Source organism: Arachis hypogaea, chromosome 13 (assembly GCF_003086295.3).
Source record: "Arachis hypogaea cultivar Tifrunner chromosome 13, arahy.Tifrunner.gnm2.J5K5, whole genome shotgun sequence".
Taxonomy (NCBI): Eukaryota; Viridiplantae; Streptophyta; class Magnoliopsida; order Fabales; family Fabaceae; genus Arachis; species Arachis hypogaea.
The window spans coordinates 145,127,364-145,144,252 of record NC_092048.1 but is presented as its reverse complement, the minus strand read 5'-3'; the positions used below and the strand labels follow the sequence as shown (position 1 = coordinate 145,144,252).

Here is a 16,889-nt window from a genome sequence, read left to right as displayed (position 1 = left end):
AATTTTTATAATACTCCTAACATTTTTTAAGCCATTTTTTAAAATTATTTTACATAGAATAAAATATTTTTTGTAGTATAATTTAAATAAATTTATTAAAAAAATTTATTAGAATTTGTTACGAAAAGGGAGTAATTCCAATCAACTTGATTCGAACTCCCTTCAAAGCACGTCTGAAACAATTCGAACTCTAAGTTTATAATTCGTGACATATTGATTCGAATTACGTGTTGTCAATGCTTTCAAGTAATTCGAATTATATCAGTTCGAATTACATACAAATCTAATTCGAATTGTATTGATTCGAATTACATTAATTTATTCTTTGGTAGAATGATGTATCAGAATTTTATTTGGCTGATTTAGGTAATTTTAAACTCTCCTTGGCTCATATACGTTTTTTATCCTTTATTTTACTATAATCAATTTTGATATAAAGATTGTCAAACATAAATTACGTTAACCCAAATTTACTTTTCATTAAAATCAATTTTACAAAATCAATTTTATATAAATTTCCATTTACAAATTGTAATTCAAACACACACAACCATTCAACCATAGTTTTATTATTTCATTTTGTTTGTAGATTTTTTTTATCCTATATAAAATTTTCATTTAGATGAAAATTTTACATCAGATTCAGATAAACACTTAAACTACCGTCTACATATCACAACATTTTGAGTATAAGTTGTTTTTGTTGTATTTTTAAATCTTTAATGGATTTATTTCTCGTTAGTAGTTTTTAAAATTTGTTTTTATTTGCGATACAAACTTTTAAGTAATGTTTTGATAATTTATTTTTTTAGAGATTGACTAATTTGATGCTTAGTAGTTTTTTATATATCAATAACAAAATTGATTTCATATTTATAAACTACATCTTTTATAAATAAAAAATGTATATTTGAGTGTCATTAAGTTGATAAAAAAATAATTTTTTTATTTTTTTAACGTATTTAGTAAATTTTTATTAGTAAAAATAAAAATATTAAAAAATAAAAAATATATTTTTAAAAAAAATTATAATTTATATTTTTTAAAAAGTTACGATTTACATTTAAAAAAAAAAGTTACAATTTACATTTTTTTAAAAAATTTTTTTTAAAAATATTTTTCACATAATAAATAAATAAAAAGTACCTTTACCTTGTTATACCTAAATATAATTGATAAATACAAATTTTTATTTTACAAAATATTTAAACATAAAATTATTTTTTTTATAAAATTTATAAAAAAATAATTTTTTTCAGAAGATCACCAAATAATACCGTCCTCTTTGTCGATCTCTTATTTCACCGTCTAAAATGAGTATATAAAATATTGAAACCCCTGAGTTCAGAAAAGAGATATCTTCTTTCACCGTCTAAAGTGAGAATATAAAACACTGAAATCGAAATCTTAATCTGAAAAGAGAGATCTCTTTTTTCATCGTCTAAAGTGAGAATATAAAACACTGAAATCAAAAACCTAACCCCAGAAATTCTAATTTCGCTCCTTCATTTATTTCACATCATCTCATCATCTATCACAAAGCAAAAAAAATACCGCACTTCTACAGTCTTCAAATCACCACAAACACACTCTATTGGAGAAGGTAAGTTTAAACTTTAATATTTTCTCTTTTTTTTTGTTATTGGAACAACGAGCTTTTCGTTAATCTAGTAACTAGTGAGGTTACTGTTTAGGAGATAGGAGGAAAAATTGAAATTCATTCTTTAGTGACAAAGGAGATAGGAGATAGAGTCTATACTTTATTTTTTAATATTGGTTTAATAATAGTATTTTTCTGGAGTTTGGAATATTAATTTTAAACGTAGTAAAGTTTAATTTGAAATACAGAAATTAAAAAGTTTAAATTTTGGGAGTACTGACATTTCTAAAGCATAAAAATCAGATCTTTTAATTTTTAAAATCGTGAAAGATTTGAGATACTCCAATTTTTATATTTTTTATAATTTTAAAAAATACTAAAAATTACAATGTTAGAGTAAATGTACATCAATCATCTTACTTCCATAGAGAAAAAAAAATTAGTCCCTTGTATTTTCTTTCTTAGGTCTAAACTCCATCTCAAAAATTATTTCACTTCACATAAGAAGAAGAAGGAATTCGTGATAGAGATCTACATAGGTTCCCACATTGATCTTTATATTATTATTATTATTATTATTATTATTATTATTATTATTATTATTATTATTTATGAGTTTCAGATGGGACATTTTGGGACATGATGAAATTTGATGAACAGTTTATGAATTTTACAATGAAAAATCTCATCACTGTCCTTTGTTGAAAGTCATTCATATTTCATAATCATAGATCCCTAGCTAACCAGATGAATCATTTTGATAATAAACATGTAATACATGTGAATTTTTTCTTTCTTCCTTCGCATTTTATGAGTTGCAATTATCCATCCATGATATTATACTTGCTATCAGTACTGAAGCTGGGGAAAAATGGACCAAATATCTGGTTTGCCAGAAGCTATACGTCATGACATTCTCGCAAGGCTTCCGGACAGAGATTCTGCCAGGACTAGTGTCTTATCAAAGGCTTGGAGAGAAACATGGTCTACGTTTCCGATATTGTCTATTTGCAGCGATCAACATTTTAAGAGTGAAGATGTAACGGTAGACAATTATCATAGCAAAATAGACAAAGTTATTGACTATGTTGGGAGAAGATTACTGAGGCTCCGCGACCTAGGCTTAGCAATCAAAGAATTCAAGCTCATCATGGACTATGTAGACCATAAGTGCATGGCCCACCATGTTGATCTATGGATGAAGATGGCTATTGAAAGTGGTGGCGAAGTATTACATTTACAGCTTCGCCTCCCTGGTCGCTATGTAGGGAGACACAGTCCGGACAGGTTTTATGACCTTCCACTCAGTGTCATTGAATCCAAATCACTTACTAAGTTGGTGTTGATGGACCGAATCAGAGTTAACCAAGCATTCCTCACCCATTCCGTCAAGCTTTACTCGGTGAGAATAATAAAACTATGCAATATATTTTTTGCACATGAAGGGATTATAGATCATCTCATTTCTCATTGTCCTCTAATTGAAGATTTAACCGTGATTGATTGTGCTGTCTATAACCCTCCAATAAGAGGAATTCCTCAAATGCATGAGTTCAGTCTTGTGGAATCACAATTCTTGCATGGTTTACATAAGCTCAAGAAAGTTTATGTTCAAGGAATGCGGGAAGTATATATTGATGCTCCAAATGTTGAGAGCTTACATTGTTGTCTTCAGTATCCGAATACATCTTTCAAATTGAATTTAGATAGTTGCACAAATTTGAGATGGCTGTGCTTATGGAATTTGAAGAACATTGTTATTGGAGACAAATGATTTCTTGAACTATTTTCTAAATTTCCTTTCCTTGAGAGTTTGGAACTAGACAATTGCTCGATGTCTCAGAGGATTAATATTTCAAGTACTCAACTCAAGGTCTTGAAGTTATCATACTGCTCTAACTTGGAGGAGCTTAACATTGATGCTCGAAATTTATTATCATTTGCGTACGAGGGAAACAACCAACCTGGTATATCTTTTCAGCAATGTTCTAATCAATTGGAAGTCAATAGTTTTAGCGATGTGGATTTTCAGGACCATAGTAGCTTGAGGAAATTTGTCCAAAACATTAAACCCCAAAAGATTTGGGCATCAGTCTCCCTCTTTATCTGTCTGTCAATTCTAGTAAGTATATACACTTGCTATATTGGTTCATTCTACTTTACATATTTGCCTATTTTATTTATTTGTTTGTTTGTCTGAATTCTGTAGACTGAACCAGAGCAGGGTGCATTCCAAGTTTCATCTATTCCTCCAACTATTAAACGCTTGGAATTGCAGTTTTCTCCGGACTACGAAGCTTTCTATTTCCCTTTTATGAATTACTTGCTTTCAAGTTGCTGCCCGAACTCTATTTCATTTAGTTTTCGCTCTTATGTTCATGGTAAAGCATTCATTCAGGTATGTCATTATCCTCAAATTTTCTCTGAGTCTTGCATTGAGTCTTGCATTTACAACGACAACAGTACTTCCATCCCAGCAGTGACTGCATTTGTATTTATATACTTTATCATCGATATGTTCTTTCTAACTCCGTTTGTTATTTTGCAAAAAACAACAGTTTTTGTACGAGACACTGATGGGAAGAAAGGAAGGGAAGTGCCACTGCAGTTCAAGTAATACAAAATGTTGGTGGCATGCCTTGAAGATTGTCAAGGTTATTTGTACGTTCAAGATTGATGAGAACGCCGACTTTAAGACCATGTTAGATGCATTGCCAACATGTTGTGCTGATGAAAATATTGGTTTTATCTTAGAATTGTAATCTTTCTATTATCAACTCATAGATATTCCTTATTTGGTTTAGAACATTGGCGTTGCTGCTGTATTAGGATAATTAGTAATTTAGTATGTACTTAAGTGCTTACATGTATATATCAATGTTCTACAACATTTTTTCTCTTTATAAGGTAACGATAAATGTGAATGTTCATGTTTAGAATTTTTTCTTTTTGCGAAAAAAATAAAGCGATTGATTTATATTCACTATTACGTCAGAGCATATAATATAAAGTTAAAAACTAATCCTGTAGAAGTAAATGTAAAAGTGTGTTTGAAATGTCATATTATTATTAAAATATATTTGTATTCCTTTTACAGAAAAAATAATATGTAGTTCACAAAAAAAATGGTTTGACATAAATTTAGTATTACATGAAAACATAAAATAAAAGCATAACATAAATGATACTGATTACTGAGACAGTTATCAGAACTGGATCGGACCGGCCGGTTCGACCGAAAAACTGATAGTCTGTCCGGTTCGGTTTACTCGCGCGCCTCCACGTAACACCTGCGGGATGCTGAACCACACTAGAAGACGGCCTCCATAATAATTCATAAAAACGCTGCTCATGGAATTCGAAGTTGGAGACTGTGTAAAATCATAGATCTTTTTCCACTAAGCCTAATACACTCTTATTATTTAATTGGTTAATAATATTATATATAATACTCAAGTTTATATGAGTAATGCTCCAAATTTACAATCTTACATTAGTTTATATTTTATTAGAATAATTTTAACCTCACATATATTTATTCATGTAATTCAACTTATATATGTTTATTTTTCTTTTAAAATTTTGATTGTTTTATCAACAAATTATTTTTACTTTTAATTTTATCTATATGTAACTTTTTTATTTTTTCAGACTTATTAAATTAAAGGCTAATAATTTATATATATCACATTAAAGCAATGAGTTAATAAAATTTATATATAGTTTATTTAAATTTAAATAATATAAAATATTAAACAATAATTTTTAATATATTGATGCAAAGACTTAGATAAATGTCTAATATTATTTGATAAAATTTAGATGTATTTTCTACGATTTATTATTATAAGTGTCATTTGGTTATTTTTTTAAATAAATTTTTTTTTATAAAAGAAAGATAGTGCCATTGTCAGAATGTGCGTGCCTCGTTATTTTCATAATTTAAATATATTATTATCTATATTTATGAATAATCTGAAAATGGAAGAAAAAAAAATTCAAAACATCAAACCTCAATTTGAACAGTACATATTCACAACAGTACACTTGGCATGAAATTCAAATAAAAAATAATCTAACCATTAGTTTTCGATGAGTCTTGTTCCTACCCTGACCCAATAACAAAGGCCCAGGTCCAAATAAAAGGCCTAGTCCAGAGGATTGAGCCTTACTAAATACCAACCTTCACACTAAGAAGTCGGTGTCAAATCCGACTTACTCCCAAGAAGTCGGGACGAAGAATAGTTGGCAGATAAGTACTCATTCAAATGAGTAACTGCCCCTAAAATCTCTCTAACTACTTATCGAGCCATATCTTAACCTCCCTAAGATAATGGGACGGTTAACACCCTAAAAATATGGCACTACTCCAACGGTGGTTATTGGCTCACCACTATAAATACACTGACACCCCTCAGGTATCTCTAAGCCCAATACTCTCTAGACCTGCTAACACCCTTGCTAACTTAGGCATCGGAGTGTGCCTGACGGAGCAATGCCGCGTGGAGGTAGAAGGCCTACGGGTCGTGAACTTCTTTTCCCGGAGAAGAAGCAATGACGGTATCTGAGGAGCATATCGAGAGAGAATTGGATTTGGTTAGACAATGTGTGGTTGGTAAACAAGGATCGGTTTTTTAGCAAGGTACGGAAAGTGTGGACGATTTGGAAGATATAATTGGGGGCATGTATGGTTGGGTTCGATTTGTATACTTGGTGGAATTTGGCATATTTTAACCAAACCTTTTGCGTGGGCTCGGCGTGCACTTGTATGGTCCGGAGAAGCCCAATACTGATTGTAACGGAAACGGATATGTTAAATTTAAATAATAAAAAGTTTTAAACTTCTTAATTTAATCATATTATTCCAAATCTTATTTGAAGATAAGAAAAATATATAAATCCTTAAATTGATCTGTGCAGGGTTATAATGCCAAAATCTCAAGTCGGCGCACTCGTCTTTATCTTGATCTTTACAGGCCTCTTGAATATTCTATTTACTTCATTTTTTCTTTGATTTTTTTGTAGAATGCGACTTTTTTAGTGCCGTCTTCTTTATTATTTGCAGGTACCACCCCCCATTCATTCACGTATACAAGTCGGAAGGAGGTTCCAGCGTGCAAACTAGCTCGGAGTCTACCATCCGCGGACGATTGGGCCAACCTACGCCATCTATTCTATTAATCTCCGGTTACCCACTGTAACATTGGCGCCGTTGCCGGGGACCCGAGAGATCATCCATCGATGGCGGACAGATCCCACGAAGAAGGCCATGTGGAGACAGATTTTGAACAAGAGAATCTGGACACAGGCAATAACAATGCGGACTTCGCCCTCCACCAGGAAGTTGACAATCAGCATAGAGAAGGCACCTCCGGAGTAAAAAATCCGAAGGTAAATTCTTCAGAAGAGCGCGAATCAAAAAAAGGAGGATCATCCCATGTAACTGATAATTAATGATATAAAATATTATAAATTAATTTTATCAATTAAATTAATTTTTAAATATTATAAATTAATCACATTTATTATTTTATTATATTAATTATTTTTATCAATAATTAATGATATAAAATATTAACTTATAATATACATAACACTTAATATATTTAATTAGACACTAGCTGATCAAATATTTTGATAAAAATTTATTAATTTAATTTTAAGTTATATTGGAATTAAAATTTATATAATTAAAAAATAATTAAATTCATAAATGTTTATAAATATATCTTATTAACATCAAATATGTCAGATATTATGTATACGTCAATTAACATTTTACATTATCAATCGTTAACAAAAATTTTTAACGACATAATACGAAAAAATAAATATAATTAATTTATAATTTTTAAAAAATTAATTTAATTAATAAATTTAAACCAACAAATTATAGTTAAATAGCATAATCTTTTTATACTCATCTATCTCACTTTTAATTTTAAAAATAAAATAAAAATTTTTATAAATTAATTTAACTATTAAACTAACGAAAATGAGTATAACAATATAATAATTTTGCCTTTTAGACATTAACCAATAAAAGAAATCAATAAGAACATGAATCAATATCAAAATTAAACCACTAAAAATCCCGTTGAAGGGCTTACAAAGGCCTTTAACATTGCTTCAGGAGAACTTTCATAAACTTTTAATAAACTTTACAATTTTGTGATCATATTTTTGTTGACTTGCTGTGTTCTATCTTCTATGGTTCAAGCCGAACAAAAAGCTCAAAGTATTGCTTTAGAATTATTTTTTGTTGATTAAAATATGCCATTATTTTCAAAATATCATATATTAAATGAATAGCAGATCCTATACTAACTTGTTCTAATATGTAATTGTATGCTACCATGTGCTTACTATGTAGTTTGGCTGATATAATATGTTCTTTGCAAGCCTGATTAATTTGGATCCATTGGCATATTATCGTTATCTACTCATCTTAATAGTTATTTTCTGCCGCCATTAAAATGTGCATTGGCGGCCTCTATGCCAATGGCAAGTTGGTGAGGGGCATGTTACTACTTCTGTAAAATATTTGTGTCATATCAGATTATGTTAGCCTCGGCTAGGGATGGCAACAGATAGGTGAGGACAGAGGATATTTTTTCGTTCTCTATTTTTATTTTCAGATAGATTTTTTATTTTTGTTTTAATTTTTACTATTGAAAATATTTGTCTTCATTTTTATTTTCGTGGCTCTCAATTTTTTGCGGGATTTTATTCCTCAATTTTTTATATTGATCATGTATATCAAAATTTTAATAAAAAATTAAAAGATAAATTAAAAAATATTGTTACAACAACAAAGACACAGTCACATATAGTAAAAAGGGGAAAGGACATCGCGATAAGAGATAATGAGGCGGCAAGAGAGTGATGACAAGATAAGCACTAAGTAGGAGTGGTGAGGAATATGGTTGAGATGATATGAGAGATTGGAATTTGTGAGTTCTGGCCTTCTGAAGTGATTGAGGAGTGAGACAGCGCAATGTTAGTGTTATAGAAATAAAGAAAGATATTTTTTTGAAATTAGGGTTAGATTTTTCAATATATATATATATATGGTATGTGAAATGACTAAAAAATTTATATTAGAAATAAATTAGTACAAATATTTTAAGTAAATTTCATAAATCGGAAATTAGTGGCAACGGAGCAAGGATCCTTACTCGGATTCCCACGTTTGTTTCGGAAGAATTTTGGCCTCCATCTCCATCCCTGCAGAGAAAATTACCCATTTTCAAGTCTCTACATAGAGCGGTCCCTGCGGGATCCCCGCGCTTCGGAGAATTTTGCTATTCCTAACCTCAACTCCTATTGTAGTATTGTTATATTGATGTCAATTTTTTCTCAAGTTGAATTTGTGCCTTTTAATTCTGTTTTTGAATCTAAAAGGGAAACCAATAACGTTGAATAAGTGTTCTTTCTCTATTTACTAAATTGCTCATATAATTGTGTATTATTTATCATGCAGGTTCTGGTCATTTTTCTGTGTGTAAGGTCCGAACCAAAACTTTATGAAGTGTATCTACATTTTCATTAGTGTATGAAACAAATTAGATTTGGATTGACTTGAGTGGGCACAAGCAATTGAACAAAGAGAGAAAAAGTTGAAGAAGATGCTAATTTTACATGGCAGCAACTTGTTTTCATCAAGCGAAAGATTGGATAGTCAAATCTTATTGAACTGAATCTTTAACTGGAAATTCTTCACTCATAGTTCTTCAATTTGGAGAATTAATTTGCAATATGAGATTTGTAATATATGTAACCGCCAGAAATCATGAATAGCTTTTCTGGTGAAATTAGAACACTCTTCTTGCCGTCTTTCTCCCGATCTCCTCACAGGGGACCGTTGCGAGAATGGCTAGGCTGAGGCAATGCATCGCTATTAACTTCAGGGTTGTAGCTCTCTTGCTCTCTCTCTCTCTCCCTCCCTCCCTCCCTCCCTCCCTCCCTCTCTCTCTCTCTCTCTCTCTCTCTCTCTCTCTCTCTCTCTCTCTCTCTCTCTCTGTGTTTTGAACCTTGTACCTAAGTTCTTACATGATCCGGGAGTTGTTGTTGCCTGTACCTCCAAATGAACGCCTTTTATGAGGATTGGTTGTGGAGCTGCCGTTGGCAGAAGGGTTGGCCAGCGACTCTAAGAGGTTTCCATGCTCACCCTATTCATGAGGCGACGCCCTTGGCGTTCGCCCCCTTCTTTTGGCTCGTCCATTGGGCGGAAAACCTCAATCCTCAACTCACATCAGGTCCCCACAAACGGCGCCATTATTTAGTAGTCCGTTAGACCGGTGGTGGAAATATCGTTGGAGGTGAGGGTCGGAACCTGAGTGCAAAGGTTGAGATGGTATAGTACCAGCAATCGACAGTGGATCAGTGGGTGGTACCACTTGCATGGACACTTCGATGTCAAAGTAAGTGTCATACGACAAGCAGCTATATTAGAGTTATGGTAATGTACCTGATGAAAGAAGTAGATCCTTCTCCTTTATCTTCATCTGTTCGAATGGGCCCTCCTACTCGCCTGAAATTATTTTTCATATGGAACCCTCTTTGGTGTATTTGCTGATTATTGGTGCCGGAGCCCGTTAATGGCGTGTCAATCCCCCTTCAACACGCAGGGGGTGTGATGATGTGGCGGGTAGGGATGGGTGGCAATGTCCTGCCAACATGCGGGGGTCGTGTTGTCCTGAAATCCGTAAAGCGTTGCAGGTTTTTGTTAGGTTCCAATGATGCAGCAGCAACACGGGGAGAGCGTGTTGTAGGCTTGTCTACATACAGGGAACAGTCTCCCACCCCAGTAATCAGCGACCAATACCATTGAAACTCTATAAATTGAAGCTTCTCTCCATTCTATTCATGCATATTATCAAAGAGGGGATCACCGAGAGAGAAAAAAATAGTATGGAAAAAAAGGGCGTGTTACCTTGTAAGAAGAAGAGAATGTTATTAGCAGTGTGTTAGTGGTACTAATAGTGTGAGTAGTGGTTTGAAAGAAAAAAAATGATGAAAAAAAATTATTAATTTATAGTGATTAAAAAATGGTACGTAATTATATGGCATCTGAGAAAAATATTATCAATTATTTGGATCATCCAATTTATGTAAGTTAATAATTTTAATTTTTTTATATATTTAATTTTTTTTAAATTTTGTTATTGTTAGTATCATGTAAAAATATAGTAGGATTATTGTTTTTTGTATCTTATGAATATTTTAAAATAAAATTTTTATTTGTATAATATAATTATATTTTATTTTATATAAATATAAATATATAATTTTTTTCTGTTATAAAAATACTATAATGGAATATATATTTTATAATTTTTGTTATGAATATACTAATGAATAAATAAATATTTTGATTTTTTGAAAATAAATATGCGAACATGTATTTTCAAAATTTTAACAAATAAATATTATAATAAATATGTAAATATTTATAAAATATATTGTTGTTAAATATTGAAAAAATAAGTATTTTAATAAATAAAAATGATTAAACATTTTATTTAATTTCGGAAAAGAATCATTTATATTTATTTATTTAAAAAAAGAAGTGTAACTATAAATATTTATTTATAATATTTAAAGAAATAAATGTTAATATATAATTTTTTCGATTATTTTTTTTAGAATGGAATTATTTTTCTGTATGTTTAATAAACAATTTGAATATTAATAAATAAATATTTTTTTAAAAAATTATTATGATAATATTTGTTAAGTTTTTTAATAAATAAATATTATAATAAATATGTAAGAATTATTATTTATTTAAGAAATATCATTTGTAAAAATTATTATTTATTTAAACTAATAAATATGTTTTTGTTGAACCAGCCTAACAGAAATTTGATGGTTCGTAAATTGGATCCGCCACAGATGTGAAATCAGATGGTCAAAAATCACTTACGCTCAACGGGATTCTACCATGTTTCTAGGATTGGGATGATAGGAGGAATTTACCCTTTATTAGCTACTCTGGTGAAAATGTGGAGGCTAGAAACTCACATATTTGTATTGCTAGTGGGTGAGGCTACTGTGACACTAGAAGATGTCGCTCATATATTTGGCCTACCCATTGATGGAGAGCCTGTGAGCGAATGGACAGATATATTCGGCACGGTCCACAACGTGGTTATCAAAGACCGCAACGAGATTTAGGCAGGATATAGACTACATGGAAGAGGTAAATTTTGAGGGTTCGTGTGATTCCTCTTTCCAAACATTAATATTATGGTTCTAATATACTAATAATATGTGGCAGTTTGAGTGGCGGCTGTATGACGGATTGATAAAATCCGACGAGTTACATGGACATCTTGAGGTGTGTGACATCGTTGCTCCGTTGTTGTCGTTCGAGTATGTCGAATGGCACCCTGTGGACCGAGTGATGCGTCAATTTGGATATGATTGTATTAACAACCTCCCTCGCGAATAGCAAGAGACATTCCACTGGACCATCATTACCTTACTCTTCACGGAGTGCAACTTCATGACTAGACAGTTTTCCATGGAGTACGGATAGTAGAATAGGGCAACAGGTGAAACACTCGGCTGCGGGATCTGCACCCCCTTTAGACTTGGGACTTTATACCGATAGTGGAGTACCGAGATTGGTACGTGGGCTCGTACGAACATATGATGAGATTGTTGGAGCACATTTCTCAGCATCCATATCAGCCACCAACACCAAAACCACCAGCACCACAGCCACTTGCACCTCAGGGTCCACCTCAGCATGCAGTGTTTGAGCCGTTTTCTTATTATGTACCACAGCTACCGGACCATAGACATTGTAGCCATCACACTCACCACGGTGAGTCCAGCCACCATGTCCAGTCTGGCGACCACGGCAAGGGAAGTCATCACAGACGTCACAGTCAGCATAGCGGGCACCGTCAGCACAGTCGGCACAGTCAGCACAACTAGCACTCTTAGCACAACCACCAAGGTCAATCCGACCAGCATAATCAGCCCATACTTACCATTCCAACCGGTCATAAATGGTTTGACTTTCCGTTGATCCCATCGCAGATGCCACTTGACGGTCATGGAGATCAACAAATACAGCATTGGACCAACGCTGATTTGGGTGGTTGGCCAGATCTTACCACTATGCCTTCACCGATAAGGTCGGCTGATGCACATGGGGTATCAATAGATATGGCCCATGGTATGCAGGGTCTTGCTTCCGAGCACACGTCAAGGGGTGCGTCGTGTGACAGTGGTTTCATCCAGCCGCAGTGGGTGTTCGAGGTTGTTGACGAGTACAACCCTGGCGCATCTGCTCCGGCGAAGGCATGTGGGTCGGCCACTTCGGCAGAGGCAAGTGGGTCGACCACCCCCGGGTGTCGATGACTCAGTTTGGGGTCACCCGTATGACCTACCGACATAATGAAATCCACCTGATAGGTTTACTCCGTCGTGGTTCGATTATGGCATAATGTGTAAGGGACTGAACCGGATGGTTCGAAAGAAGTGAGCTTGGGGTTAATGTTTTTAGATTTAATTTTAAGTTATAACTTAATGTAATTCGTAGTTAATCTTAGTTAATCTTTTGTATATTTATTTCACAAAGGCAGTAAATGATAATATTAACCTAACATTAAACATCAATTGATAAACTCAAATTTAAAAATACAAACACGACTAACATAAAAAACATCAACTGAAGAAAACCAACAAAGACCTAGGGACCATCATCGTTACCAACACCACTCGACCCAACATGCTAAGGATATCGACTACAACTTTATCCCTGATCACCACAGAGACAGCATATTCGAGGACCACGCATGTCGCGTGAGTCCATTTTATTCAAGTATTGGGTCAAATTGGGATGACCTTTCGACGTTCGCCTTAAGGTGGGAGTAGCGACCAATGTGGATCCCGCATAAGCAGGACATGTCTTGGGATTGCCTAATGGTGTGAACTCAAATCTATATACCTTACGAACCTCTGTCATCTTGTACACATCATGCACATACAACTGTCAATCGAGACGCTGGTTAGCACATCAAGCATTAACATGGCGACATGGTAGTCGTTTCACCTAAAAGTGTCCACAGTCACACGTCTGTCGTGCAATATCAACAACTAATACCTTTCCGCTAGTCATTTCGCGCACCTCGAACACCTCATTTTGTTTATCAAACCGGTGCACAACTATATTCCCAGCATGTTGCATATTTGCTTCTATCCGCTGTTGTGCAAATATGGAGTAAGTAAATCCAGCACACCTGCGTTCATGAGTCTCGACACTCTTTCGTGCAAAACGTTCATTTAACCGATAATATGTTGCTCGGACGAGCGCTAACACCGATAGATTCGGGCACCCTTCAACACTGAGTTAATGCACTCGACAAGGTTCGTCATCATATGGCCCCATCGATGTCCCTCGTCGAATGCCAATACCCAATGTCTGAGTCCAATGGCATCACACCACCTGGCATATGCCTGACCTCGCTCTTTCAACCTCTTATAGTTGATGTTGTACTCCTCCACCGTTCTTGAATACCCTATGTTGACAACAAGTTTTTGCAAGTGAGGGACTTTGAATGCCCTTAAGAAGTTGCTGCCGATGTGCCTTATACAAAACATCCACCATGCTCTTGGAGGTTGCCAGTCACCTCCATAATGATTTATTACTGCCTGGATTGACTCATGTCGGTCTGAGATCATACCCACACCGTCTCTTCTAACAAAATGCATTCCCAGATTCCTGAGAAAGAAGTACCACACATCAACTGTCTCCCATTCCACGAAGGCAATGCGATAGGCATAATATTCTGGTTCCCATCTTGTGTAACAACAACTAGAAGTGTACCTTTGTATTTTTCGTATAGGTGTGTGCTGTCAGCCTGAACTAGAGGCTTGCAATGCCTGAATGCCCTAATGTATGGATTGAAACTCCAAAATACGCGATGAAGTATTTTTACACCGTGTGCCTCTTCATTCCCGTTGTACAGTGATCGTGTTTCTATTTGGACAATTGAATAAAGCATTTTTTGAACTATGACTGAGAGCCACCATGGCAAGGCTTGGTAAGAATCTTCCCAATCACCGAAAACTTTGGGTATGGACTTCTGTTTTGCCAACCAAGCCTTTTGTTAACTGATGGTTTAGTTGAACCTTGACTGAACTTCTGCTATTATAAATTTCACCTTGATGGACGGGTCAGTCTCAACCAATGGCCTTATAGCCTCAGCAACTGTATCCGAGTCCAACTTGGAATAATCCTGTGAAATCGCTTCCATTGTGTACGTGTGCCTACCGTTGTATCTGCATGTCTCCCAACAACCTTTTTTTTCCATATCAAGTTAGCTCAGATAAGCCAGTAGCGCTCACGCCCAAACGTCTTGCATTTTGCATAGAACGTCTGTGGCTTAGACTCATACACATTGTAGTCAACTCCTCTAGAACTGTATTCCATTCCAATTCTGAACTCTCCGTCCTCTGGATCAGCAACGCCTACAGAAAATAGAAATCATCATTCATTAATTAATCCAAAATATAAATTCACAAAAACGTATTATTCAGTCATCACGTACCTATGTTTGCATATTCCGAAAATTTCGGTGCATGCATGGCGTCAAGATCCAAGTTACGCATAAAGGTGGAACGTTCATCGATTGACTACTCGAGGGATGAACCACTACATTCTCCGCTGCTGTCTCAACTCCCACATCACCATCCTTGTCTTCGTCGCCGGCTTCATAAGTGGCTTCGAAGTCCTTTTTGCTGTTACTATTCATTCCTTCGTACACTGTAACTCTATCATCCTCTATATATAAATCATTTTGAATCCCATTTGCCTCTACGTTTTCAAACTCAACATACAGCTCAATCTGTGGCTGTCGCACGAGTCTGCCAGTGAATTTGGAACATATTATGCATACTCGCTTCGTCAATGATCGACATGATATTAAACTGTATTAGACTACCAAAAACTACAACCGAATTCCGGTATAGAATTCTGCTCACTCTCCTCAACATACCATTCTCCATCCTTTGACATAGACCATTTTGAAACTCCATTAACATCATGGTGCATGGATCCACAAACGAAAATGGATTCCAACCCACAAACCTCACTCCCTCATGAGTATTCCGTATAATCTCACTGTTGCGATACACTACCAAGTTTGCGGTAGCCTCCATTACATTACCAACACACTCAAAGAACACTAAAAAAAATACTCAAAGAACACTCTTTTTCGCAATAAAAATGGCACCGAGTTTTGCCTTACATAAAAGGGAGCACTCAACATGCCCTCTACGCGTTGCTTCATTAATCAATTAGAGTGAGCCACATGTTAACACGCTCCATGCATGATGACTCAACACGCCTCCCACATGCTTCTACTTTAACCAACCAGGCTTTACTACGTGTCAGCATGCCTCCACGTGCTACTAGCCAACCCAAACAGACTCTGCCACGTGTCTTCCACGTCCCCTACGTACTGCATGTAACACACCCCTTACGTATTAAATCTTGTATCAGACACATCTACCAAACTATAAATATACTAACTACACTCGTTTCTAACTAAAATATCAACCCTAACTCCATAATCGAATTCTTGAGCCCCTACTGGCACCCAATTTTTTAGGAATTTCAGTCAACTATTCTAGTCTCCTCTAGGGAGATTCTGTCATGCGTTATGCACCTCAATACCTCATTGTACGGTCAAGTTGTGGGTATGCTTCATGGACTCCCAATTACTGTTGGGCCCGAACATGATTCATGTCAGTAATAATTATTTTTTTATTAAAAGTTTTGAAAATTGCAGTTAAATCCCCCGTTTAACGATTAAGTTTCCCGCATCATCGAATGTGAACAGGCATTCATTTATTCATTTGTTTAGATAATTGTTATTCTAATATTAGGTATAAAAATCCTCACTTATGTTTCCTTTTTACGTTTTTTATTTTTAATATTGAAAAAGAAGGTATATTTTATTATATCATAAAATTGTAGGAGAAAAGTAAAAGTAATCGGATGATCAAATTTAAAAATAAAGAATCTGAAAATTATATTTGTATTTATAGTTCTTTTATTTTATTTAAATTATAAATTTGAGATGTTTATGATTTTTATCTTTTTACTGATATCTTCATATAAAAAAACATTCAGTTTATCCACACCAATGAAGCACATCATATTTTTTTATTAAAAAAAAATTTAGTCTTCTTTTTCGTCTCTTATGTGAAAAATTTTTTTTTATAAAAATCAAATATAAAAGAATACGAATCCGAATAAACACGTATC

General features: G+C 34.2%; 1 protein-coding gene across 2 annotated transcripts; it reads left to right on the top strand.

Moving 5' to 3' along the window:
• The first annotated feature begins 1,303 nt into the window (after positions 1 to 1,303).
• LOC112792668 (uncharacterized) lies at positions 1,304 to 4,539 on the top strand. 2 transcript variants are annotated; one of them, XM_072212975.1, is made up of 4 exons: positions 1,304 to 1,603; positions 2,454 to 3,722; positions 3,810 to 3,998; positions 4,159 to 4,539. In XM_072212975.1, exons 2-4 carry the CDS (start codon positions 3,435 to 3,437, stop codon positions 4,360 to 4,362), a joined length of 681 nt encoding a protein of 226 aa, XP_072069076.1. In that variant the 5' UTR covers positions 1,304 to 1,603; positions 2,454 to 3,434; the 3' UTR covers positions 4,363 to 4,539. The 2 variants fall into 2 exon arrangements, 1 of the variants encoding a protein (XP_072069076.1); XR_011870123.1 differs by having other exon boundaries at positions 1,352 to 1,603.
• The last annotated feature ends 12,350 nt before the right edge of the window (positions 4,540 to 16,889 follow it).

Coding starts and splice junctions, on each gene's coding strand:
- LOC112792668 (XM_072212975.1), top strand. CDS start 3,435: ATGTCTCAGAGGATTAATATTTCAAGTACTCAACTCAAGGTCTTGAAG. Junction 3,723..3,809: donor TTATCTGTCTGTCAATTCTA/GTAAGTATATAC, acceptor TGAATTCTGTAG/ACTGAACCAGAGCAGGGTGC. Junction 3,999..4,158: donor ATGGTAAAGCATTCATTCAG/GTATGTCATTAT, acceptor AAAAAACAACAG/TTTTTGTACGAGACACTGAT.